We start from the raw sequence: 26,433 nt of genomic DNA, 5'->3' as shown, positions 1-26,433 counted from the left end.
CTTCTTGTTGTCACGGGCAGCGTTTCCGGCCAACTCCAGGATCTCAGCAGTCAGGTACTCGAGCACTGCGGCCAATTCTTATTTTCAATGAGGGCCTAGGAACAGTGAGTTAACTGCCTTGTTCAGGGGCAGAATTACAGATTTTTACCTTGCCAGCTCGGGGATTCAATCTTGCAACGTTTCGGTTACTAGTCCAATGCTCTAACCACTAGGCTCCCTGCCACCCCATGGCTTCTTAAGGATTCATGGCTTCATAAGAATTCAAATTGGAATACTATAGAATCAAAAGGGGAAGCACTGAATTGCATGTGATCTCCCATGGATAGTAGGAACCTGTAGATGCCTAATTTCACAAATGCTCTACTTAATTCCGTTTTGGTTAGTTTGGTAGCTTTCAAACAAAAGAATCCTCACACTACCGGCTGTTACAGGTAATGTTCCTGTGTTCACGGAGACCGCAATCACGGTAAACGCTGTATATGTCGGTACAATCGGAAAATGACCTTTAAATAGCGCATAGCCAACAAAGTGATATCAGATTGAATCCTGGCCTTGAGCTGCTTACCACCTTCCATTATATGGAAGACCAGATTTTAGGTGAATCAGTATCGTTTGTTTAAAAAAAGAGACAAATACATTTCAATTTGTTACCATGCAAGTTTTATAGGTCAATTTGGGGTTTTGGGGTCATGTTCTCTACAGGGCTCAATTTTAGACCAGGCCTCTGAAGAGGAATGAGAGGGATGCTCCCAGAGCCAAACCCAGGGACAAGAAGAAGGCCATAATGGCTCCAGCTGTCTCCGCTTCATGAGCAGCAACTTTTCTGTGGAGAGAGAGAATGACAGCCGATCAGGTGTGGTAAGATTTTAGGTGCAACCTCATTTCCGTCAACCTGGGAGACATTTTTCTCTCGTAATGACCCTTGCAACGTGAGTAAACTAACCATAACATTTTAAATAGACAGCAGTTCCAAAAACGAAATGAAAGCCATTTTTCTCAGTTCCACGCTATGAGCAGTTAATGCCTTTTTGCTTGGTAGGACAGAATTGCTTTGCGTTTACCATGTGTGTTATGCCTCGTCCTTCTAACAGACATGGTGACTTTAATAATTATCACCCTATTTCTAAACTTTATTTGCCTAGCTAAAATGTTTGAATCCTTGACTAATGCTCAGCCAAGATCTTTCTTTACTTCAAAATCTATTCTAAATGTGCAACACTGTCGACCGATCTTTACACATTCAAAAAGGTTGTCTGAAATTGTCCTGGATCAGGTGACTGGTAATTGGGTTATGGTGCCCACATTATATATATTATAAATATCTGGGCATCTGGATTGACAAAAATGCATCTTTTAAAAAGCATATGGATGAGTTGAGAATAAAAATGGGCTTCTTCTTTAGAATTAGATAATGTCTCTTTCTGAACAGCAGAAAGCAAATCAATTTGTCAACTTTCCTGCAATTGCTAGACTACAGTGACACCATTTATACGACTGCAGGTGCCACTACACTGAAACCATTAAATTCAGTTTACCACACTTCACTTTATTACAGGTGACAGGTTCAGTACACATCATTGCATTCTATTGCAGAAAGTAAGCTGGCCGTCTCGTAGATGGATACACTGCTCTCTTTTTGTTTATATAGCCCTCTTGCACAAACGTCCACCGTACCATACTTCACTGTTCAATTATACGAGTCACCAGACCTGATCACAGGGATGGCTAACTCCAGAGGTCCCGTTGATCTCTACAGAACTGGGGAAATTAGCATTCAGTTTGCACCCTGTGTATGGAATGATCTGCAGACCTCTGTACCCTGGTGCTCCGTTACCTCTAGGGCAGTTCAATTTAGTAAGATGTTTTATTGTCACATACACCAGATAGGTGGAGTGATATGTGTTGTTTTACAGGGTCAGCCATAGTAATACAGCACCCTTGGAGCAAATAAGGGTTGAGTGCCTTGCTCAAAGGAATATCAACATATTTTTGACCTTGTCGGCTCGGGTATTCAAACCAGCGACCTTTCGGTTACTGCTCTAACCGCTAGGCTACCTGCTCCTTGTTGAGGAATGTGATTTGCTTTTCTTAAATTGATTGTAAATATTATGTCATTATTACGTTGTGTTTGTATAATTTGTGTACTTTCAAAATAGGCCTAGCTCTCAATAGGATTTCTCTGTTAATAAAGAAATGTTGTATTTTTACTAATCCCATCTATGTCAAATTTTAGTTAGCAAATGGTTAGTTTGCTCACAGCGTGAGTCATTGTGAGAGTAAAATGTTGCCCGGTACCTTGAAAGTTGATCTATTTGAGTTTGTGCCCAGGCAAGAGGTCATACTTGGGCCCAAAGCACATGCAAAGGCTGGCCAGGTATCCATTGGAAAAGGCAAAGACTATCATGAAGACGATGAACCAGGCGTCGTGTTCAAAGAAGATAGGCAGGTTGTAGCGGGGCTGAACATTGCACAGCATGAAGAGTGGCACGAAGATCATACGGGCCACCAGAAGAATGGGCACCAGTTTGCTGTCCTTCCCAGGCTGAAAGTAGAGAGATGCCAGACACACCACATTCACATTCAATGAAAAGCACTCAAGTGCATGTTCAATAAAACATTGCTGCTGTGTATGTTTTAAGCCGGTCACCACAAGATAAGGTAGTTATTTATATTCAGGGTAGTTCAGTGTTGACCTGTATTTTTTCTCAGATGGTAAATTTACCACGTCAGTAAAGGCTTATGGGTAACCTTTATTGTTCTGATTCTTCAACATCACAGATTTTGTTTGCAAAATCAAGTATATTTATCTTCAAGGGATTTCTTTTTTTTGTGGGGGGTGGAGCAGTAAGCAACTGATGAATAGTACGTTAGTCTAGCCCCTTCTATAATAATGACCATGGGTCCTGTACTGATCTTGTCACAATACTGATTGTCCTCACATTTTCAGAAATATGTCTGCACCTGTTATTAAATTGTGTTTCTTATCCTCAGATCCTCAAAAAGTTCTACATCTGCACCGTTGACTGGCTGCATCACCGCTTGGTACGGCAACCACAAGGCATTCTACTGCAAGGCGCTACAGAGAGTGGTGAGTACGGCCCAGTACATCTCTGGGGCCGAGCTCACTGCCATCAAGGACCTCTATACCAGGAGGCGTCAAAGGAAGGCCAAACAATTGTCAAAGACTCCAGCCACCCAAACAATAGACTGTTTTCTCCGCTACTGCAAGCGGCCCCAGTGCACCAAGTCCGAAACCAACAAGACCTTGAACAGCTTCTACCCCAAAGCCATAAGACTGCTAAACAAGACTGCTAAATAGGTCATCAAATGGCTACCCGGACCACCTGCATTGACCCTTTTTTCACTAACGTTTGCACTGACTCTATGCACAGACACTGGACTCTACCCACACCCTCACACATACTGACACCCCAACACACACATACACTACATATGCCCCCCCCCCCACACACACACACACACACTCACTTTCACACCCACAACATACTCTGTTGCCTCTGTCTATTATATATCCTGTTGCCTAGTCACTTTACACCTTCCTATACAGTGCCTTGCGAAAGTATTCGGCCCCCTTGAACTTTGCGACCTTTTGCCACATTTCAGGCTTCAAACATAAAGATATAAAACTGTATTTTTTTGTGAAGAATCAACAACAAGTGGGACACAATCATGAAGTGGAACGACATTTATTGGATATTTCAAACTTTTTTAACAAATCAAAAACTGAAAAATTGGGCGTGCAAAATTATTCAGCCCCCTTAAGTTAATACTTTGTAGCGACACCTTTTGCTACGATTACAGCTGTAAGTCGCTTGGGGTATGTCTCTATCAGTTTTGCACATCGAGAGACTGACATTTTTTCCCATTCCTCCTTGCAAAACAGCTCGAGCTCAGTGAGGTTGGATGGAGAGCATTTGTAAACAGCAGTTTTCAGTTCTTTCCACAGATTCTCGATTGGATTCAGGTCTGGACTTTGACTTGGCCATTCTAACACCTGGATATGTTTATTTATGAACCATTCCATTGTAGATTTTGCTTTATGTTTTGGATCATTGTCTTGTTGGAAGACAAATCTCCGTCCCAGTCTCAGGTCTTTTGCAGACTCCATCAGGTTTTCTTCCAGAATGGTCCTGTATTTGGCTCCATCCATCTTCCCATCAATTTTAACCATCTTCCCTGTCCCTGCTGAAGAAAAGCAGGCCCAAACCATGATGCTGCCACCACCATGTTTGACAGTGGGGATAGGGTGTTCAGGGTGATGAGCTGTGTTGCTTTTACGCCAAACAGAACGTTTTGCATTGTTGCCAAAAAGTTCAATTTTGGTTTCATCTGACCAGAGCACCTTCTTCCACATGTTTGGTGTGTCTCCCAGGTGGCTTGTGGCAAACTTTAAACAACACTTTTTATGGATATCTTTAAGAAATGGCTTTCTTCTTGCCACTCTTCCATAAAGGCCAGATTTGTGCAATATACAACTGATTGTTGTCCTATGGACAGAGTCTCCCACCTCAGCTGTAGATCTCTGCAGTTCATCCAGAGTGATCATGGGCCTCTTGGCTGCATCTCTGATCAGTCTTCTCCTTGTATGAGCTGAAAGTTTAGAGGGACGGCCAGGTCTTGGTAGATTTGCAGTGGTCTGATACTCCTTCCATTTCAATATTATCGCTTGCACAGTGCTCCTTGGGATGTTTAAAGCTTGGGAAATCTTTTTGTATCCAAATCCGGCTTTAAACTTCTTCACAACAGTATCTCGGACCTGCCTGGTGTGTTCCTTGTTCTTCATGATGCTCTCTGCACTTTTAACGGACCTCTGAGACTATCACAGTGCAGGTGCATTTATACGGAGACTTGATTACACACAGGTGGATTGTATTTATCATCATTAGTCATTTAGGTCAACATTGGATCATTCAGAGATCCTCACTGAAATTCTGGAGAGAGTTTGCTGCACTGAAAGTAAAGGGGCTGAATAATTTTGCACGCCCAATTTTTCAGTTTTTGATTTGTTAAAAAAGTTTGAAATATCCAATAAATGTCGTTCCACTTCATGATTGTGTCCCACTTGTTGTTGATTCTTCACAAAAAAATACAGTTTTATATCTTTATGTTTGAAGCCTGAAATGTGGCAAAAGGTCGCAAAGTTCAAGGGGGCCGAATACTTTCGCAAGGCACTGTATGTACATAGCTACCTCAATTAACTTGGTACTTGTACTCCCTGTATATAGCCATGTTATTTTTACTCATTATTGTTATCCACTGTCTATTTATTCCTGGTGTACATATTTATTAAAAAAATAAGTCTATCTTTAACTCTGTATTATTGTAAAAGGACCTGTAAGTAAGTATTTCACTGTTAGTCTACACCTGTTGTTTATGAAGCATGTGACAAATAACATTTTATTTCTATCCATCCACTGTGACATTTGCAACATTCATTTGACATGCAATATCGACCGTCCCATAGAGAATGAATGTGTTGGGACGGAACACACAGCTTTTCTCAGACAGTCGAAATCATGAATCAGCATTATTTTTATGGATATATTAAAATAAATGTCAATAGAAAAACTGGTAGAATTTTTTTTACAATCTGTCACAACCCGACCGTTGCTGAAGTGCACGAGATGAAGAGTAGAACTGAATTGAAAAGGAATCTCAGCACACTCGAGATGAATGCACAATTTTAAATGTATTTAAGCTTAGCTTTGGGTCGTCGGACTTTCATCGGAGGATACAAAAACACACAATGACTGGCCACATATAGCGTTAATGCAATCAGATGTGATGAGCAACACCCGTGTACAACAAACACCAGGATGCACATCAGTAATCAATTATCTCAGAAAAAGTGTGACTTATTTGAGAGTTTATATTGTCTATATGTGGCCTCTGTCCGTGTGTTTTTATATGCTCTGATGAAGGTTTGACGACTGAAAACTCAGCCTAAATATATTGAAAATTGTGCATTGATCCTCAGTGTGTGGAGATTCCTTTTCCTTTACAAAAAAACAGGTCAAACAAAACAAAATGCAGCTAGTTGCGGTCTTTCCCGCTTCAGTTTGAAGTGATTGTGTTAGCTGTGTAGTTCGCGAGCTAACAAAGGGGAAGAGCCTCCATAGAAAATATTATTGTTTGACGTAGCAACCTTTTAATCAAACTAACGACCAGTCAGCATAGCTGGCAACAATGCAAATCGAATGAACTACCAGTGGACATGGGTAGCAACCTCTGGACTATATCTTCGTGGAAGTAATATGAATAAACAAAATTTGTAATGAAAATATTATATGTTCATAATTATTTTAATATGTTGGTAACCGTTGTATAAAAGTGATAATAGCTTTGAAGCCGTGGTATAGAGAATTTATTGGCAAGGTTTGCTGGCCCTCGACTTCATCTCGGGCCTAACACCCGTGTCTGGTTACAGGATCCAGGGGACACAGCTTCCTACTACACTGTAGGACCATTTGAAAAACAATTGAGGGGTTGGACATGTCGAGAGATGAGTCCTTATTGGTCCGTTATGTCACATGCTTCTGTCTATAACAGAATGGGTGCTTCCCCATTATTTAGATCATCTTTGCTACCACCGATTTTTGGAACGATATATCTATGGACAACTGCAAAAGTGTTGCTACTGCTCTCAAAAACATTGCTGCCCTGAATGTAGCTGGTGCTATCGACAAAGCTCAGTGGGCAAAAGTTTAAGGAGAGAGAACTTTCTGGAGGAAAATGTAATGCTGATATAAAGAGATGAGCGTGGCTAAGGCTTAAGAGGGTGTGAACGATGCTGAATGGGTGCAAACAAGGGTGAGCTCTATAACAGGTATGAAAATCTCTACAAAATCTTTCAAGGGCATTTTTTTCTCCTATTTGTCCTATGTAATCCAGACCTGTAAACTGGAATCCTTAGTTCACAGTATGAAAAACTTGAATACGAATCAGTTAGTTTCAGGCCCTTCCGTTATAACTGACCAATTTCTTTCACTCTATTTACAAGTGTTTTGTTTTGGTGACTTACCCACATACACACAGCAGTAAGGCTTCTCCCAACCCAGACGCTGAGGTTGAAGAGCAGGAAACAACACACGGGGATGAAGTACAGCTCTGAGACGAGAGAGCAATGTACAATAAGAGACCACGTCTGTTCATTTGTGTTTCATTGGTTGTGAATGACTGAATATGATCATGTTGTAAATGCTGGCAAAATGACAAGTCATATACTCTAATATGGACTCATAAACCGTGCTCTTATCATAGATACATACACGCATACATGTACCACACCCACCCACCCACACCCACACACACCCCAGGTGCCTCCATCAGCGATGGTAGACTTCACATCCACAGTGACTGCCGGGAAGGTGCCGATGGTGATGGTGAAGGCAAAACACACAGAGAGAGCCAGGACCCAGATCTAGAGTAAATGGATCAGAGCTTAAGAAGAAAGCACATTAGACCAGCTGAGGCCACCACAGACACCTTTTCCCCTGCAGATATACAGTTGAAGACAGAAGTTAACATACACCTTAGCCAAATGCATTTAAACTCAGTTTTTCACAATTCCTGACATTTAATCACCACTTTATTTTAAGAATGTGAAATGTCAGAATTATAGTAGAGGGAATAATTTATTTAAGCTTTTATTTCTTTCATCACATTCCCAGTGGGTCAGAAGTTTACGTACACTCAATTACTATTTGGTAGCATTGCCTTTAAAATTATTTAACTTGGGTCAAACATTTCGGGTAGCCTTCCACAAGCTTCCCAGAATAAGTTGGGTGAATTTTGGCCCATTCCACCTGACAGAGCTGGTGTAACTGAGTCAGATTTGTAGGCCTTCTTGCTCGCACACACTTTTTCAGTTCTGCCCACAAATGTTCTATAGGATTGAGGTCGGGGCTTTGTGATGGCCACTCCAATACCTTGACTTTGTTGTCCTTAAGCCATTTTGCCACAACTTTGGAAGTATGCTTGGGGTCATGGTTAATTTGGAAGACGCATTTGCGACCAAGCTTTAACTTCCTGACTGATGTCTTGAGATGTTGCTTCAATATATCCACATAATTTTCCTCCCTCATGATGCCATCTATTTTGTGAAGTGCACCAGACCCTCCTGCAGCAAAGCACCCCCACAACATGATGCTGCCACCCCCGTGCTTCACAGTTGGTATGGTGTTCTTCGGCTTGCTAGCTTCCCCATTTTTCCTCCAAACATAATGATGGTCACTATGGCCAAACAGTTCTATTTTTGTTTCATCAGGCCAAAGGATATTGCTCCAAAAACTACAATCTTGGTCCCCATGTGCTGTTGCAAACCGTAGTCTGGCTTTTTAATGGCGGTTTTGGAGCAGTGTCTTCTTCCTTGCTGAGCGGCCTTTCATGTTATGTCGATATAGGACTTGTTTTACTGTGGATATAGCTACTTTTGTACCTGTTTCCTCCAGCTTCTTCACAAGGTCCTTTGCTGTTGTTCTGGGATTGATTTGCACTTTTCGCACCAAAGTATGTTCATCTCTAGGAGACAGAACGCGTCTCCTTTCTGAGCGGTATGACAGCTGCGTGGTCCCATGGTGTTTATACTTGCGTACTATTGTTTGTACAGATGAACATGGTACCATCAGGTGTTTGGATGAACCAGACTTGTGGAGGTCTACAATGTTTTTTCTGAGGTCTGAGGATTTTCCCATGATGTCAAGCAAAGAGGCCCTGAGTTTAAAGGTAGGCCTTGAAATACATCCACAGTTATACCTCCAATTGACTCAAATGATGTCAATTAGCCTATCATAAGCTTCTAAAGCCATGACATCCTTTAATACAGTGAATTATAAGTGAAATAATCTGTCTGTAAACAATTGTTGGAAAAATTACTTGTGTCATGCACAAAGTAGATGTCCTAACCGACTTGCCAAAACTATACATTTGTGGAGTGGTTGAAAAACGAGTTTTAATGACTCCAATCTAAGTGTTTGTAAACTTTTGACTTCAACTGTACCCTTATTAAGCACTATTGTGCTTGCATCCCTCAGTTAATTCAACCCCGGAGAAAGATAGAGAGGTGTATGTGGATCAGCTGTAGAACAAGGTTCCCTAACTCGCCGATGGTATATTTGGCCCCCCAAGTTTTCTGAGGAAAAAATATATACATAAATTATAATAATTTTGTGTGGAATTTTCATTTTTGGAGATAAAAGACTCAAAAAAATACCAGGAAATCAGCTCCAAGTAATTTTTGTTAAAGAAATCTGCTCCCAATTATTCCCACGCATAATAGAGAGACACGACGTGATCGTGTACAAATGTTAGCAAGGTTTGAAACTATTATGCTTTAGTCAAACATTATGTCTGTTTGGGCTTCTTGTGGTCAAGTTGCAGTCTACAAATTATTTGTAAGTATCTTCCGGCACCCCGACTATCTGCTCAAGATAAAAATCAGCCCGCTGCAGAATGTAGTTCCAGTAGAACATCAACAGTGTGATTGAAGGTGCTCTTTGGTTTATGGATCTACTTTCGTAGTCTTGGAAAAATGGCAAGTTAATCCATTTTAAGGAGTTATATAAAGAGTGTCTTGGTTTTCGTGATTGTCCAATTCATAAAGTGAATTGAAATTATTTTTTTTTAACTCCAAAACTCATTTGCTGTGAAAGTGACTGGTCATTCGACATGCTATAGAGCTTAACAATCTGTCATTTAAAAAATAATTGGGCCGTTTCACGAAATGAGTCCCCTTTGATTTTGTAAGTCGAAACTGTGCACCAATACTGAATTTTAAAAGCATGTTATATTCAATTAAGTTCCCTTTAATATATACGGTGCCTTTGGAAAGTATTCAGACCCGTTAACATTTTGTTACATTACAGCCTTATTCTGAAATGGATTAAATAAAATAAAAAATCCATCTACACACAATACGCAATCTACACACAATACACCATAATGATGAAGCGAAAACAGGTTTTTAGAAATGTTTGTAAATGTATTAAATATAAAAAACAGAAATACCTTATTTACCTAAGTATTCAGATCTATTGCTATAAGACTCAAAATTGAGAACAGATGCATACTGTTTCCATTGATCATCCTTGAGTTGTTTCTACAACTTGATTGGGGTCCACCTGTGGTAAAATCGATTAATTGGACATGATTTGGAAAGGCACACACCTGTCTATATAAGGTCCCACAGTTGACAGTGCATGTCAGAGCAAAAACCAAGACATGAGGTCGAAGGAATTGTCCGTAGAGCTCCGAGACAGAACTGTGTCAAGGCACAGATCTGGGGAAGGGTGCCAAAAAAGTCTGCAACATTGAAGGTCCCACAGTAGCCTCAATCTATCTTAAATGGAAGAGGTTTGGAACCACCAAGACTCTTCCTAGAGCTGGCTGCCCGGCCAAACTAGGGGGAGAAGGTCCTTGGTCAACAACCAAGAACCCGATGGTCACTCTGAAAGAGCTCCATAGTTTATCTGTGGAGATGGGAGAGCATGCCAGAAGGACAACCATCTCTGCAGCACTCCAGCAATCAGGCCATTATGGTAGAGTGTCCAGAGGAAGCCACTCTTCAGTAAAAGGCACATGACAGCTTGCTTGGAGTTTCACAAAAAGCCCCTAAAGAACTCTCAGACCATGGAGAAAAAAGATTCTCTGGTCTGATGAAACCAAGATTGAACTCTTTGGGCTGAATGCCAAGCGTCCTGTCTGGAAGAAACCTGGGATCATCCCTATAGTGATGCATGGTGGTGGTAGCATCATGCTGTGGGGATGCTTTTCAGCGGCAGGGACTGGGAGACTAGTCAGGATCGGTTTCATCAGACCAGAGAATCTTGTTTCTCATGGTCAGAGAGTCCTTTAGGTGCCTTTTGGCAAACTCCAAGTGGACTGTCATGTGCCTTTTACTGAGGAGTGGCTTAATGAAACCCTGCTCCAGACCTCAGACTGGGGCGAAGGTTCCCCTTCCAACAGGGCAGCGACCCTAATCACACAGCCAAGACAATGCAGGAGTGGCTTGGGACAAGTCTCTGAATGTCCTTGAGTGGCCCAGCCAGAGCCCAGACTTGAACCCGATCGAATATCTCTGGAGAGACCTGAAAATAGCTGTGCATTGACACTCCCAATCCAACCCGACAGAGCTTGAGAGGATCTGCAGAGAAGAATGGTAGAAACTCCCCAAATACAGGTGTGTCAAGCTTGTAGCGTTATTCCCAAGTAGACTCAAGGCTGTAATCACTGCCAAAGGTGCTTCAACAAAGTACCTAGTAAAGGGTCTGAATACTTATGTAAATGTGATATTATATTTTTTCTACGTTTGCGAAAAGTTCTAAAAACCTGTTTTTGTTTTGTCATTATGGGGTATTGTGTTGATTGAAAAAAACAATCTAATCAATTTTAGAATAAGGCTGTAACATAACAAAATGTGGAAAAAGTCAAGGGGTCTGAATACTTTCCGAATGCACTGTAGACCACATGGAGAATTCAATAAATCAGATTATTTATATAAATAAAGGCTTTTAATAAAAGATATATAATAAAGACACTTTTCGTCCATTAAAATATCAAATTCAAATTGATCAGAAATTCAATGTAGACATTGTTAATGTTGTAAATGACTATTGTAGCTGGAAACTGCAGATTTTTTTAAATGTAATATCTACATAGGCGTACAGAAGCCCATTATCAGCAACCATCACTCCTGTGTTCCAATGAAACATTGCTGATTAAAGAAGCAATAAAACTGCCCTTCTAGGCAGAGTTTCTCTGTCCATGTGTCTGTGTTCTTTTGCTGATGTTTTATTTTTATTGGCTAGTCTGAGATATGGCTTTTCTTTGTAACTCTGCCTAGAAGGCCAGCATCCCGGAGTCGCCTCTTCACTGTTGACGTTGAGACTGGTGTTTTGCGGGTACTATTTAATGAGGAACATTGCCTTTACATTTCAATCATTCAATAAAGTTGAACTTCAACAATATAGATTGAATCCAGACCTTAATTTACCTTCTTGAAGATGGTCAACATGGACACGTTTTGCTCCTCTTCTCCTTTTTTGAAAACAGGTTTAGTCTCTGCTGCATTTTCTGAGGGGTTAAGGAACAAGGCAATCCATTAAAGGGGCAATCTGCAGTTCAAACAATAGCAAAGCAGAGACCCCCTCCACTGTTTCAGTAAACAGCTGAGGGATGGGGCTGGAGAAATGTAACCACTTTCAAATTCATAGACAGAGCTATGGATGCAAGGACTGACCATCCATGATATTAACATTACAGTTTTAACCATGTTTTGAGGCTATAGAGTGTTTGTTTACAATAAAACAAACAGGAGTACAGCATGATTGGGGCCGTACTTGCAAACATGAAACTTTTTCTAAGTACATGTGCATCAGTCAGTTGCATGTGATCCAATGCTACATGTATTGATAGCTGTTCCCATAAGATAGCCTGGCACATTTAGCCCTAACCTGACCAGCTGTCCTGTACGGTGATTATTTCCTCTAACAAATTCCACATCAGCCTATCAAAGATCTTAGACTTTATGTCCACCAAACAATATAATTTCTGAAAATAGGTCTTGGCCACCAGAGGGATATTTTAAACCTCCAAATTCAAGGTTACTTTTGTTCCACTTGGTCTTTCACAATTGTAGTGTTGAAATATTGCATGATGCATCCTTGACTAGGCTACTAGCTTCTAACGTCAGAACAATTCAAGAGGTATGTTTTAACATAGTTTATTCAAAGTATTCAGAGCCTTGACTTTTTCCACATTTTGTTGCATTACAAGCCTTTTTCTAAAATTGATTGAACTGTTTTTTTCTCTCATCAATCTATACACAATACTCCACATTGCAAAGCAAAAACTATTTTTAGAAAATGTTGCTAATTTCTAAAACATAAAAAACTGAAATTTGACATTTACATACTGTAAGTATTCAGACCCTTTACTCAGTACTTTGTTGAAGCACCTTTGGCAGCGATTACAGCCATGCGTCTTCTTGGGTATGACGCCACAAGCTTGGCACTCCTGTTTTTGGGGAGTTTCTCCCATTCGTCTCTGCAGATGCTCTCAAGCTCTGTCAGGTTGGATGGGGAGCATTGCTGCACAGCTATTTTCAGGTATGTCCAGAGATGTTCAATTCCGGGCTCTGGCTGGGCCATTTAAGGACATTCAAAGACTTGTCCTGAAGCCACCTCTGTGTTGTCTTGGCTGTGTGCTTAGGGGCGTTGTCCTGTTGGAAGGTGAACCTTCACCCCAGTCTGAGGTCCTGAGCGATCTGGATCAGGTTATCATCAAGGAGCTCTCTGTACTTTGTTCAGTTCATCTTTCCCCTGGTCCTGACTAGTCTCCCAGTCCCTGCCATTGAAAAACATCCTCAAAGCATGATGCTGCCACCACCATGTTTCACTGTAGGGATGGTGCCAGGTTTCCTCCAGATGTGACGCTTGGCATTCTGGCCAAAGAGTTCAATCTTGGTTTCATCAGACCAGAGAATCTTGTTTCTCATGGTCTGAGAGTCCTTCAGGTGCCTTTTGGCAAACTTCAAGCGGGCTGTCATGTGCCTTTTACTGAGGACTGGCTTCCGTCTGGGCACTCTACCATAAAGGCCTGATTGGTTGAGTTGATAGAGATGGCTGTCTATCTGGAAGGTTCTCCCATCTCCACAGAGGAACTCTGGAGCTCTGTCAGACTGACCATTGCATTCTTGGCCACCTCCCTGACCAAGGCTCTTCTCTCCTGTTTGCTCAGTTTGGCCGGGCGGCCAGCTCTAGGACAAGTCTTAGTGGCTCCAGATTTCTTCCACTTAAGAATGATGGAGGCTACTGTGTTCTTGGGGATCATCAAAGAGTGCAAGAAATGTTTTTGCACCCTTCCTCAGATCTGTGGCTCGACACAATCCTGTCTCGGAGCTCTACGAACAATTCCTTTGAGCTCATGGCTTGGTTTTTGCTCTGACATGCACTGTCAACAATGAGACCTTATATAGACAGGTGTGTGCCTTTCCAAAATCATGCCCAATCAATTTAATGTACCACAGGTGCACTTCAATCAAGTTGTAGAAACATATCAATGATGATCAAAGGAAACAGGATGCACCCGAGCTCAATTTCGAGTCTTTGTCTTATTTCTATATTTAATATTTTCACAAATCTAAGAAACAGAAATGGCTGTCGTTTTACCTTTCTTGACTAGATCCAGCTTGTTCTCCTCATCACTAATTTTGTTTCCACTTTGGGTCTTGTAATATTGGTAGAACTCCTAAAGTAAGGTTCAGAACGACAAATTATCTCACAGTGGGGATGGTAGTTAAACGGAGGAGATCAACTGGAATGGATCAAATGGAGGTATTACGCATTTTGGTTCCTTTAACAACACTGGAAAATCAATAAGTAGTGAATTAAATGATGTGAAAAAAAAACATTGATTTCAAAGTATAACAAACCATACAACTCTATGCACAAGGACTACTTTTAACAATTTATACAGAGCATTCTACAAAAATTAATTTACAGTAAACACTGTGCAGTTGCAAAGTTTGGTAACTATTACGGTAAATTGCCCGAAAGCATTATTTGCATTACTTATTATCATTGAGTAAACTCTCCTCAGCACTTTTTCAGCCAAATTGATGTAATAACTTAAAATCCAGAGTTGAGTTATTACCAGTTTAGGGAGGACCACATAGGATATTATGGCCAATAAGATCACTACACAGGCTGTGATGAAGTATCCAAAAGCAGCGTCATTTATCTCCGAGCCACCTGGGGAAGGAGAGAGAGAGAGAGTGATCTGTATCACCTCTCAGACTTACTTGAGATAGCACAGATCATGGAGAAGGCAGCAAAAGTTCCCGCCAGGCCTTGCCCACTCATGATGGGTGTGATGTATTTGGTAGGCAGCTGGCCTGCCATGCCAAACAGACTGCCCTGCAGGATAGCTCCAAAGGCTGAAGAGGTTGTAAAAAAAAAACAGTCATAATTCTGACCAGAGTCCAGTCATACAGCAAGGAATTATCGCTTGATGAATTAATGACTACTCATTAAGTGATCCCAATCTGCCCCATTTAATGCTCGTACACTACTCTACATATTTATTTGGACTGTGAAGCAAAATCTTTTAATTTGGTTCTGTTCTCTAGTATTTTGGATTTGAGATCAAATGTTTCATGAGGCAACAGTACAGAATGTCTGTCACCTTTAATTTGAGGGTATTATCATACACATCTGTTTTGCCATTTAGAAATTGAAGTATTTGTCATAAGTATTTGAACAAATTCAATTATAGTGTATTAAAGTAGTCAACATTTTTGTATTTGGTTTCCATATTCCAAGCACACAATGACTACATCAAACTTGTGACTCTACAAACTTGTTGGATGCATTTGCAGTTTGTCTTGGTTGTGTTTCAGATTATGTTGTGCCTTATAGAAATGATGGTAAATAACTGAAAGCGCGAACCACCACATTTAATCATGGCAAGGCAACTGGAAACATGACCGAATACAAACAGTGTTATTCACTCCGCAAGGCAATCAAACAAGCAAAGCGACTGTATAGAGACAAAGTAGAGTCACAATTCAACGGCTCAAACATGAGACGTATGTGGCCTATAGGACAAACCAGTGCCACCGACACAGCCCGCTACCAAAGACTGTGGACCAACATGAGTAAAACATTTAAACGTGTTAACCCTTGCATTCCTAGCCGCATCCTCAGAGCATGCACAGACCAGCTGGCTGGTGTGTTTACTGACATATTCAATCAATCCCTAACCCAGTCTGCGGTCTCCATTGTTCCTGTTCGCAAGAAAGCTAAGGTAACTAGCACTCACTTCTGTCATCATGAAGTACTTTGAGAGACTAGTCAAGGATCATATCACCTCCACCCTACCTGATACCCTAGACCCACTCCAATTTGCTTACCGCCCCAATAGATCCACAGACGATGCAATCGCCATCGCATTGCCCTATCCCATCTGGACAAGATTAATACCTATGTATTGGGGCGGCAGGTAGCCTAGTGGCTAGAGCATTGGGCCAGTAACTGAAAGGTTGCTAGATCGAATCCCCGAGCTGACAAGGTAAAAATCTGTTGTTCTGCCCATGAACAAGGCAGTTAACCCACTGTTCCCTGGTAGGCCGTCATTGTAAATAAGAATTTGTTCTTAACTGACTTGCCTCAGGAGGCTGAAGAAATTTGGCTTGTCACCTAAAACCCTCACATTCGAGACCATCCTTTCAGACTGTATCACAGCCTGGTACGGCAACTGCACCGCCCTCAACCACAAGGCTCTCCAGAGGGTAGTGCAGTCTGCACAACACATCACCGGGGGCAAACTACCTGCCCTCCAGGACACCTACAGCACCCGATGTCACAGGTAGGCCAAAAAGATCATCAAGGACAACAACCACCCGAGCCACAGCCTGTTCACCCCACTATCATCCAGAATGTGAGGTCAGTAGACTGAAAAACAGATTCTATCTCAAGGCCATCAGACTGTTAAACAGCCATCACTACCATAGAGAGGCTGCTGCCAACATACAGACTCAAATCAAATTGATTAATTAAAAGGAATCACTTTAAATTATGGCACTTTAATAATGCTTACATATCCTACATTACTCATCTCATATGTATATACTGCATTTATTGCATCTATCCATCTATTGCATCTTGCCAAAGCCACACGGCCATCGCGCATCCATATATTTATATGTACATATTCTTATTACATCCCCTTACATTGTGAGTTTTAGGTAGTCGTCGTGAATTTGTTAGATTACTTGTTAGATATTACTGCACTGTCAGAACTAGAAGCACAAGAATGTCGCTACAGTCGCATTAACATCTGCTAACCATGTATAAGTGACCAATAACATTAGATTTAATTTGCGACTGCACATGAAGTAACTTTCAAAGTTCTTGAAATTTTCCATATTGACTGATCTTCATGTCTTAAATTAATGATGGACTGTAATTTCTCTTTGCTTATTTTAACTGTACTTGCCATAATATGGTATTTTACCAAATAGGGCTATCTTCTGTATACCCGCTTACCTTGTCACAACACAACTGATTGACTCTAATGCATTAAGGAGGAAAGAAATTCCACAAATGAATTTTTAAGAAAGCACACCTGTTAATTGAAATGTATTTCATGAAGCTGGTTGAGAGAATGCCAAGAGTGTGCAAAGCTATCATCAAGGCACTTTTTTGTTTACTACATAATTATATATGTGTTATTTCATAGTTTTGATGTCTTCATTATTGTTCTACAATGTAGAAAATAGTTAAAATAAAGAAACACCTTTGAATGAGTAGGTGTTCTAAAACTTTTGAACGGTAGTGTATACAGTTGAAGTCGGAAGTTTACATACACCTTAGTCAAATACATTAAATCTCAGTATTTCACAATTCCTGACATTTAATCCTAGTAAAAATTCCCTATCTTAGGTCAGTTAGGCTCACCACTTTATTTTAAGAATGTGAAATGTCAGAATAATACTAGAGATAATTATTTCTTTCAGATTTAATTTCTCTCATCACATTCCCAGTGGGTCAGAAGTTTACATACACTCAATTACTATTTGGTAGCATTACCTTTAAATTGTTTAATGTGGGTCACGTGTTTCTGGTAGCCTTCCACAAGCTTCCCAGAATAAATTGGGTGAATTTTGGCCCATTCCTCCTAACAGAGCTGGTGTAACTGAGTCAGGTTTGTAGGCCTCCTTGCTCTCACACGCTTTTTCAGTTCTGCCCACACATTTTCTATGGGATTGAGGTCAAGGCTTTGTGATGGCCACTCCAATACCTTGCCTTTGTTGTCCTTTAGCCATTTTGCCACAACTTTGGAAGTATGTTTGGGGTCATTGTCCATTTGGCAGACCCATTTGCGACCAAGCTATAACTTGGTATAACTGATGTCTTGAGATGTTGCTTCAATATATCCACACACTTTTCCTCTCTCGTGATGCTATCTATTTGTCCACCAGTCCTCCTGCAGCAAAGCACCCCCACAACATGATGCTGCCACCCCCGTGCTTCACGGTTGGGATGGTATTCTTCAGCTTGCAAGTCTCCCCTTTTTTCCTCCATACATAATGATGGTCTTTATGGCCAAACAGTTCTGCTTTTGTTTCATCAGACCACAGGACATTTCTTCAAAAAGTATGATCTTTGTCCCCATGTGCAGTTGCTTATTTTTTTTTTTAGACAGGCTTTTTTATGGTGGTTTTGGAGCAGTGGTTTCTTCCTTGCTGACCGCCCTTTCCGGTTATGTCGATATAGGACTCATTTTACTGTGGATATAGCTACTTTTGTACCTGTTTCCTCCAGCATCTTCACAAGGTCCTTTGCTGTTGTTCTGGGATTGATTTGCACTTTTCACAGCAAAGTCATCTCTAGGAGACAGAACGTGTCTCCTTTCTGAGCGGTATGACGTCTGCGTGGTCCCATGGTGTTTATACTTGCGTACTACTGTTTGTTCAGATAAACGTGGTACCTTCAGGCATTTGGAAATTGCTCCCAAGGATGAACCAGAATTGTGGAGGTCTACAATTTTTTTCTGAGGTCTTGGCAGATTTCTTTTGATATTCCAATGATATCAAGCAAAGAGGCACTGAGTTTGCAGGTAGGTCTCGGAATACATCCACAGCTACACCTCCAATTGACTCACATTATGTCAATTAAAAGCTTATAAAGTCATGACATCATTTTCTGGAATTTTCCAAGCTGTTTAAATGCAGTCAAGTTAGTGTATGTAATCTTCTGAACCACTGGAATTGTGATACAGTGAACTATAAGTGAAATAATCTGTATGTAAACAATTGTTGGAAATATTACTTGTGTCATGTACAAAGTAGATGTCCTAACTGACTTGCCAAAAGTATAGTTTGTTAAAAATACATTTGTGGAGTGGTTGAAAAATGTGTTTTAATGACTTCAACCTAGTGTATGTAAACTTCTGAATTCAAGTGTATCTAAGAGGGTGCCCATGGTTACGGATTCTGGGTTTTACCTGGTAGGTTCCATGATAATTTGTGTGAGATTGAGGGATTCTAGCTTAGATTGTAAAATGGCTGGGGTGTTAAGCATATCCCAGTTTAGGTCACCTAACAGTACGAACTCTGAAGATATATGGGAGGCAATCAATTCACATACGGTGTCCAGGGCACAGCTGGGGGCTGAATGGGGTCTATAACAAGCGGCAACGGTGAGAGACTTGTTTCTGGAAAGGTGGATTTTTAACAGAAGAAGCTCGAATTGTTTGGGCACAGACCTGGATAGTAAAACAGAGCTCTGCAGGCTATCTCTGCAGTAGATTGCAACTCTGCCCCCTTTGGCAGTTCAATCTTGTTGGAAAATGTTAATGTTAGGATTTTTGGTGGCCTTTCTAAGCCAGGATTCAGACATGGCTAGGACATCTGGATTGGTGGAGTGTGCTTAAGCAGTGAATAAAACAATCTTAGGTAGGAGGCTTCTGATGTTAACATGCATGAAACCAATGCTTTTACTGTTACAGAAGTCAACAAATGAGAGCGCTTGGGGAATAGCTCTGATGCTGGGGGCTGCAGGGCCTGGGTTAACCTCTACATCACCAGAGGAACAGAGGAGGAGTAGATTAAGAGTACGGCTAAAGGCTAAAAGAACTGGTCTTCTAATGCGTTCGGAACAGAGAGTAAAGGGGGCAGGTTTCTGGGCACGGAAGGATAGATTCAAGGCATAAAGTACAGGCAAGTGTATGGTAAGATGTGAGTACAGTGGAGGTAAGCCTAGGCATTGAGTGACGATGAGAGAGGTTTTGTCTCTAGAAGCACCATTTAAGCCAGGTGCGATCACTGCATGTGTGGGGGGTGGAAGTACATGGCTAGCTAAGGCATACTGATCAGGGCTGGAGGCTCTACAGTGAAATAAGACAAAATTACTAACCAAAACAGCAATAGACAAGCCATATTTACATTAGGGAGAGGCATGTGTAACCGAGTAATCATAGGGTCCAGTGAGTAGCTAGGCAAGCTGGAGGCACGGAGATTCAGACAGCTAGCAGGCCGGGGTTAGCAGCAGGCTAGCAGATGGGCCTCAGGGGGACGTCGCAACGGGGGAGCCTGTTGAAACCACCTCAAACGGTTACGTCGGCAGACCAGTCGTGATGGATGGGCAAAGCAATTGAAGCCCAGGAATTGCTTGATAGATCTATTCGGCTAGCCGGGAGATGGGCCTAGATTCGAGACAGAGACATTAGCCAGGAGTAGCCACTTGGTTAGCAGCTAGCTAACTGTGACGATCCGGAGTAAAGGTTCAGAGCTTGTGGTAGGAATCCAGAAATATGGTCGAGAAATGCAGTCCGATATGCTCTGGGTTGATATTGCGCTGTGCAGGCTGGCTGTGCAGGCTGGGAGTTGACCGGGCGGAAGCTGGCAGATGTCTCAGTTAACGATGTTGGCTAACTGACAACTAGCTAGTAGCTGGCTAACTTGAAGGGGGTTACGGTTCTAAAGTATAAAAAATAGCAGATTCATACCGCATTGGGCGAGGTGGTTTGCAGGAGAGTATGTTCAGTCCGTAGATGGAAAAATTAGATAAAAAATATATACGAAGAAAGAAACGATATATACAAGGGATGGGACAAGACAATCAAATCATCCCACTGCTACACCATATTGGATTCCCTAATATATTCTTGATATTTTCTCCACTTCCTATCTGAATGACATGCCCAAAGTAAACTGCAGCTCAGGCCCTGAAGCCAGGATATGCATATAAGTGGTAGCATTGGAACGAAAACACTTTGAAGTTTGTAGAAATTTTAAAATAATGTAGGAGAATATAACACAATAGATATGGTAGGAGAAAATCCAAAGGAGAACCAACCGGAATTATTTTTTTAAGAGAGACCATCCTCTTCGAATTGCAAGAGAAAGGTCATATTGCAAATTAGCTCCCTGGATGCAATTCCTATGGCTTCTGCAGGTTGTGCGTGAAGACATTACGCACCTGCTAAAATCGTTTTCCTATTGAACATACTTCTTTCCAAAATAAATATTATAGTTTGATTACATTTTAAGGTATCTGAGGAGTAAATAGAAACATATTTTGACTTGTTGAAACAAAGATTAGGGGTAGATTTTCGGATTCCTTTCTCTGCAAGTTGAACGAGTGGATTACTCAAATCGATGGCGCCAACTAAACAGACTTTTTGGGATATAAAGAAGGATTTTATCTAACAAAAACAACACTACATGTTATAGCTGGGACCCTTTGGATGATAAATCAGAGGAAGATTTTCAAATAGTAAGTCGATATTTAATCGTTATTTGTGATTGTATCACACCTGTGCCGATGGAAAAATATTTTGATGTGGGCCGCCATCCTCAAACAATCACATGGCATGTTTTCGCTGTAATTGCTACTGTAAATCGGACAGTGCAGTTAGATTAACATTAATTTAAGCTTTCAGTTGATATAAGACACATCAATTTTTAAAATCCATAATATTTATGATTATTTATTTGAATTGCTAGCTAGCGGGACTCCTATCCCTAAGAAGATTCTTAAGATATATGTGTTGACTGAATATAAGCAGCAAGTGATGTCTGCTAAATATTGGGGCAGTCATATACTATAGCCTCTTCACCTACTGTACATACAGATGAGTTACTCACTCATTCATGGCTTTGGATCAAAATAAATTAGTACCAACATTCTTTCTGATAGTCTTTAATAAAACATTTTTTGACTGTCCGCCTCATGACCTCAAACTGTTCCATTTTGTTTCTCTCCATCGCCAACACGCATTTTAAACATTTGGATAATAAAGCATTTAAATGCATAATGAAGACAGAAGCCGGCTCTTAATGAGTTCTGAGAGCCGATCTGTTATCCAATGATTATTATTATTATTATTAACCCTGCATTATGCTTGTATAAAAGCCCCTTAGATATTCTCACAGAGCAGATTTGCCATAAAAAGCACACATTTGTAAATCCCAAACTCAAAAAGTAATTAGAAAGGTAGATACAAAAGGTAGTAATCAAGTGACATGGCCAAACTTTAATCGACAGAAAATAGCCTGCTAAATGTCTACAAAGAAGCATGACAAGGTGCGCAGCTGAAGCTACTGACCTGTCTGTCTCTGACTTCGACCAGCTGTGATCGAGATGCTCCCTCCACTCAGACCATCGATGCTTCCTTCGCTCATACATCCAAACAACTCTCTGGTCCATGATCTCTTCAGACCTCTATTTTCATGATTAGCCTGATTTATTTTTCTTGAATTCCCTGTACATGCAATTCAGCTTTTAGCTGCCATATACTGTATACTGAAATAAAGCTAAACTCAGTTATAGTTATCCTACTAGTTGTGAATCAGTGGAGGCTGCTGAGGGGAGGATGGCTTATAATAATGGCTGGAACGGAGTAAATGGAATGGCATCAAACACATGTGTTTGATGACATCTGTGAGGGAAGAATTATGTATTTACCTGATTTATAATAGTAAGACTTTTCTGTTCTACTAGTGTCTGTGTTTTTATGGTCATCACTCCTCTAATCTGGCCGTATGGTCACCAGAGATGGCTTGATTTGACAAATTAGTTAAAGACTGCATTACATAGACAATACTGTGTTTTACTAGAGATAGCTAAGGAATAGAACAATCCCTCATTGTCTTAAAATCATCCTTGCATCTGGGAAACTAAATCAGGGTGGGGTTAAGACAACAACCCACGTGCAGATAACGACAGGATGAACCCAGAGTGGCTTATGATGCCCCAATCTGCATGGGATGTGTGGATCCAATCATGATTAAGCATTTTTAGTGTCAGCTAAAAATAGTATTCTGTATTGGTGTAAAGGTTAGGTTACTCGGTACAACACTCAAGGGTGTGGGGTCGACCAGGCTCACTATTGCAATAATTAATCGATATTGAATAAAGATGATTGTTTGAAGAAGTGACAAAGTCTCTCTCACTTGATTAGAATATTCCAAGACAAATCCCACCTATGCCACTCCAGCCATTACCACGAGCCCATTTTCCCCAATTAAGGTGCCACCAGCCTTCTGCGTTGTGAATTCCCCCCTAAAACAAATACCTTACTTGTCATTCTTGCACTAACACTTGACTTATCTTACAAGCACTGATTTTACTGATAGATGCTTTAGCGAGGAATGTTATTCTTTGCAATGACTGTGATATGTGATTGTTCTATCTACCTTAGTTGAATGCACTGACTGTAAGTCACCCTTGATAAGAGCATCTGCTAATGAACAAAATGTAAAATCTTAAATAAAGACATACTACATTGAGGGTGCTGAGGACTAGTTCTACTTTCAGGACAATTCAGATGATTGAAGGGGAAAAGATTTGACACGTTAAAAGAGGGAGGAAGGAGGCAAAAAAGGGACAGTAGAAAGGTCGCAAAAACTCACAGTTTATGATGACAATCTTGATCATGGTCAGCGTGAAAAAGGGGAGGGGTGCCATCTCTATTTTAACCAAAATGGCTGTCAGAAGAAACACCACCAAAATCACTGCCAGGCTGCCCATGATCCGAAACTTCTGAGGAATCCTGTGAGTTAGAGAGTTGAAGTGAAATATCTGAGGTCAATCTTATGCTTATTACGAGTGTTTCTCCTGCCTAGTACACTTTTCACAGTGTACACATCAGGGCCAAGCTGAAATGCAATGGCCTGGCTACGCATCCACTGTAGTTGCTGGAACCGTCCTAGAAAGGACAATGTGAAAATAATATATCTGCTCTAGTACAGTGCAGCTTGGGTCGGCAAGATAGTGTAAAAAGGGTACAATTGTCTAAGTTGAACCCCAAAGGAAATCTAAACATGCCTGCTCAATACATGCACACATTATCATATTAGATGTCCAGCAAAAGATTAAAGTCCTACTCCAGTCAAAGATTGTCTATTATATTTGCAAGATACTTCTAGTGACTGCTCTAACAATGGAAATACATGTCCTGGAAGGCAGGTGGGAGGAGGAGAGATCAGGTGGGACCATTCTAGCCAATGAGTGTGCCAAAACCTCACATTGTTGCTTTTTATTCATTTTCACGTAGACTTGATTGTGTGTTTTGGATAATTGTCTTGCTGCATGCCTGAAAATTCGCTTCAGCTTCAGCTGACAGACGGATGGCCTGACATTCTCCTGAAGAATTCTCTGATACAGAGCAGAATTCATGGTTCCTTCTATTAAGGCAAGTCGTCCAGGTACTAAGGCAGCAAAGCATACCCACACCATCACACTCCCACCACCATGCTTGACTGTTGGTATGAGGTTCTTACTGTGGAATGCAGTGTTTGGTTTTCGCCAGACATAACGGGACCCATCTCGCCCTTGTGTGTGTACATGACTGCATTTATACTTGGTATATTGTTTTTCAACAGAAAAGGTTCAAAGATAGCTGTAGTGCATCTTCAAGATGAAACTTTTGGAGTAGTGCTTTAATGCATTAGGAAAGATGTGGTTGGGGTGGTGGACAAACCTTTGATGCAGGACTGAGTTGAGACAGGTGAAGGCCAGTAAAGGCACCATGGCACAAAGTGTCATTACGTTATTGAACTTGGCCTCCAAAAGGCTACGGTTGTTCCCTTCTGCCCCGGTCCCATTGCCTGACAGGTTGGTGCCCATTTGGGAGCGGTCTCTGAGACGGCTGCTAAAATACTGTACAGACAGAGGACAGCCACTTAATTTTTGTTAATTGCTGATGTGTGGTGATAGTTCTGGCACAACATGTCTGCCATGCACCCTTGTGGGTGCTATACATCTTTAGTGGAAGAAATACAATAATATATAAAATAAACAATTATGTGAAGCACATTGAGCATGCTATAAAATGCTATTTAATTTAAAACCATCATTAATTATTATAATGAGTAGATTAGGGGTTATCAGTACTTCTGTTAATAATAACTGGCTATCAAGAAGATCTGAAAAGTAAGACTTGAGACATATTTAGACATTGATACAGACATTTCACTAAAAGCTCTGGCATTGTATCGTTGAAATATATTCTTTAATTATTCACAATCTTAAGGTAGATGATACAAAAAATATTGTGTGCTCTACCATGGTGGCTGTCATAAAGAAGTTCCATGGCAGGAGCGTTCCTAAGCCCAGCATGAAAAAGATCAGCCACACGCCATTGTTTCTGTTGGATGACAGAGTAGAGGAAACTAGGGTTACAGACGTTATTTGTAATTTGACAAAAAATACCATATTATGTAGGCCCACAGAAATGATAAATGTAGAATGGTAATTACTTGACTGTTATGATACAAAATGTGGGGGATTCAATTAAGCAAATTCTAGTCATTTCTGCAGGACTATGTGCAACCTCTGGGGGAACCCTGGACGTCTGACTGACCTCAAGGTGAGCCCGCTAACCACAGTCCCTGAAGAGTTAACTCCCTTAGGGGAACTCATAACACACTTCCAATCCAAAGGCTAACATAGCAGTTACATTACCATTTGGTGCAAAGAAGTAACCAAGTGTGTCACAGAAACTTGATACTGTATCTGAGGGCGCATTGTCAAAATGTGAAGATGTCACCATACACACTGAACACATAAAGGAGGCTGCTACTCACTTGTCTTTTGGCTCGTGGACGGTCATTATTTATCTTCAGTGATTACTATCACCCTTTTCCACACTTCAGCACCAAACCTGAAAGAAATGGGTTGGATTGAAAAACATTTCATGTTTTTTCCCTTTAGTCATGTCGAGGAATACAAGAAAACAAACTCATATTATTGCATTTTATTTTATCAACTACATTAGAGAAAAAAATGCAAAGAGGGTTTTAGGAACTTAAACTGGGTTAGTGGAATAAAAAATCATATTTGAATGAATATGGGGCTATGAGGTCTGAAAACTAGGGTTAGACTACATTTCCACTGTGCTGAAACTTCAACTGAATGACTGAAATGAAGATCTGCTGACTCTTTGCATGCTATTCAGTAGCATACTGACTGATAGCCTAGGCTACAGTTTTTTTTGCTCCTGTACAGTGTAAGATTGATATTCTTAATATTACCAAACATCGAGGCATTAGACAGAGAGAGCATCATGCAATGTGATAATGAGAGATCAAAAACTTACAGCAACAGACTCAGTATCATCAACTACCCATTTCCAGACAGTTGTCAAGATCTTCTTATTTTTTTAAAGTTGAGAGGTAGGCTAATGGACATTCTAAGAACTCAGATGTTGACTCCTCCCAAAATCAGGGAAGCCCTCACTCCTCCCAGTGCAACTATGTGTGCGTTTCAGAAGCTTATAGTGACTAACTGGCGCTATCTTAATGTCTACTCTGCCCCACAGCCTCCCGACACGCTTTTCCATATTCCCCACACTACGGGGAAGAGAGCTGTGATGTATCAAAAGAATAACAACTTAAAATGAATAAGCTAC

The 26,433-nt window shown here is 40.9% G+C and overlaps 1 protein-coding gene and 1 long non-coding RNA gene across 5 annotated transcripts; one reads left to right on the top strand and one right to left on the bottom strand.

The window, feature by feature from the left end:
* Window positions 1-643: 643 nt before the first annotated feature.
* LOC110493193 (equilibrative nucleoside transporter 1) lies at window positions 644-26,215 on the bottom strand. 4 transcript variants are annotated; one of them, XM_090205009.1, is made up of 13 exons: window positions 26,122-26,215; window positions 25,610-25,686; window positions 25,089-25,170; window positions 24,505-24,683; window positions 23,435-23,574; window positions 14,819-14,953; window positions 14,671-14,768; window positions 14,187-14,265; window positions 12,011-12,090; window positions 7,333-7,441; window positions 7,043-7,128; window positions 2,343-2,542; window positions 644-823 (listed from the first exon to the last, which is right to left on the bottom strand). In XM_090205009.1, the coding sequence occupies exons 2-13, from the start codon at window positions 25,633-25,635 to the stop codon at window positions 712-714; spliced, it is 1,326 nt and encodes a 441-aa protein (XP_090061135.1). In that variant the 5' UTR covers window positions 25,636-25,686; window positions 26,122-26,215; the 3' UTR covers window positions 644-711. The 4 variants fall into 4 exon arrangements, with proteins under 4 accessions (XP_090061135.1, XP_090061133.1, XP_090061132.1 ...); XM_090205007.1 differs by lacking the exons at window positions 23,435-23,574; window positions 24,505-24,683; window positions 25,089-25,170; window positions 25,610-25,686; window positions 26,122-26,215 and adding an exon at window positions 20,527-20,649 and having other exon boundaries at window positions 2,296-2,542; XM_090205006.1 differs by lacking the exons at window positions 23,435-23,574; window positions 24,505-24,683; window positions 25,089-25,170; window positions 25,610-25,686; window positions 26,122-26,215 and adding an exon at window positions 20,527-20,649.
* Window positions 703-5,589, top strand: LOC149975849 (uncharacterized). The gene is made up of 2 exons (XR_016487797.1): window positions 703-853; window positions 2,992-5,589. It is a non-coding gene; the product is annotated as an uncharacterized LOC149975849 (long non-coding RNA).
* Window positions 26,216-26,433: the final 218 nt, after the last annotated feature.

This window comes from Oncorhynchus mykiss, chromosome 17, assembly GCF_057628025.1.
Source record: "Oncorhynchus mykiss isolate SJ-2025 chromosome 17, ASM5762802v1, whole genome shotgun sequence".
Lineage (NCBI taxonomy): Eukaryota > Metazoa > Chordata > Actinopteri > Salmoniformes > Salmonidae > Oncorhynchus > Oncorhynchus mykiss.
Note: the sequence above shows the minus strand (reverse complement) of the source record. Positions and strands in the feature narration are given on the sequence as shown.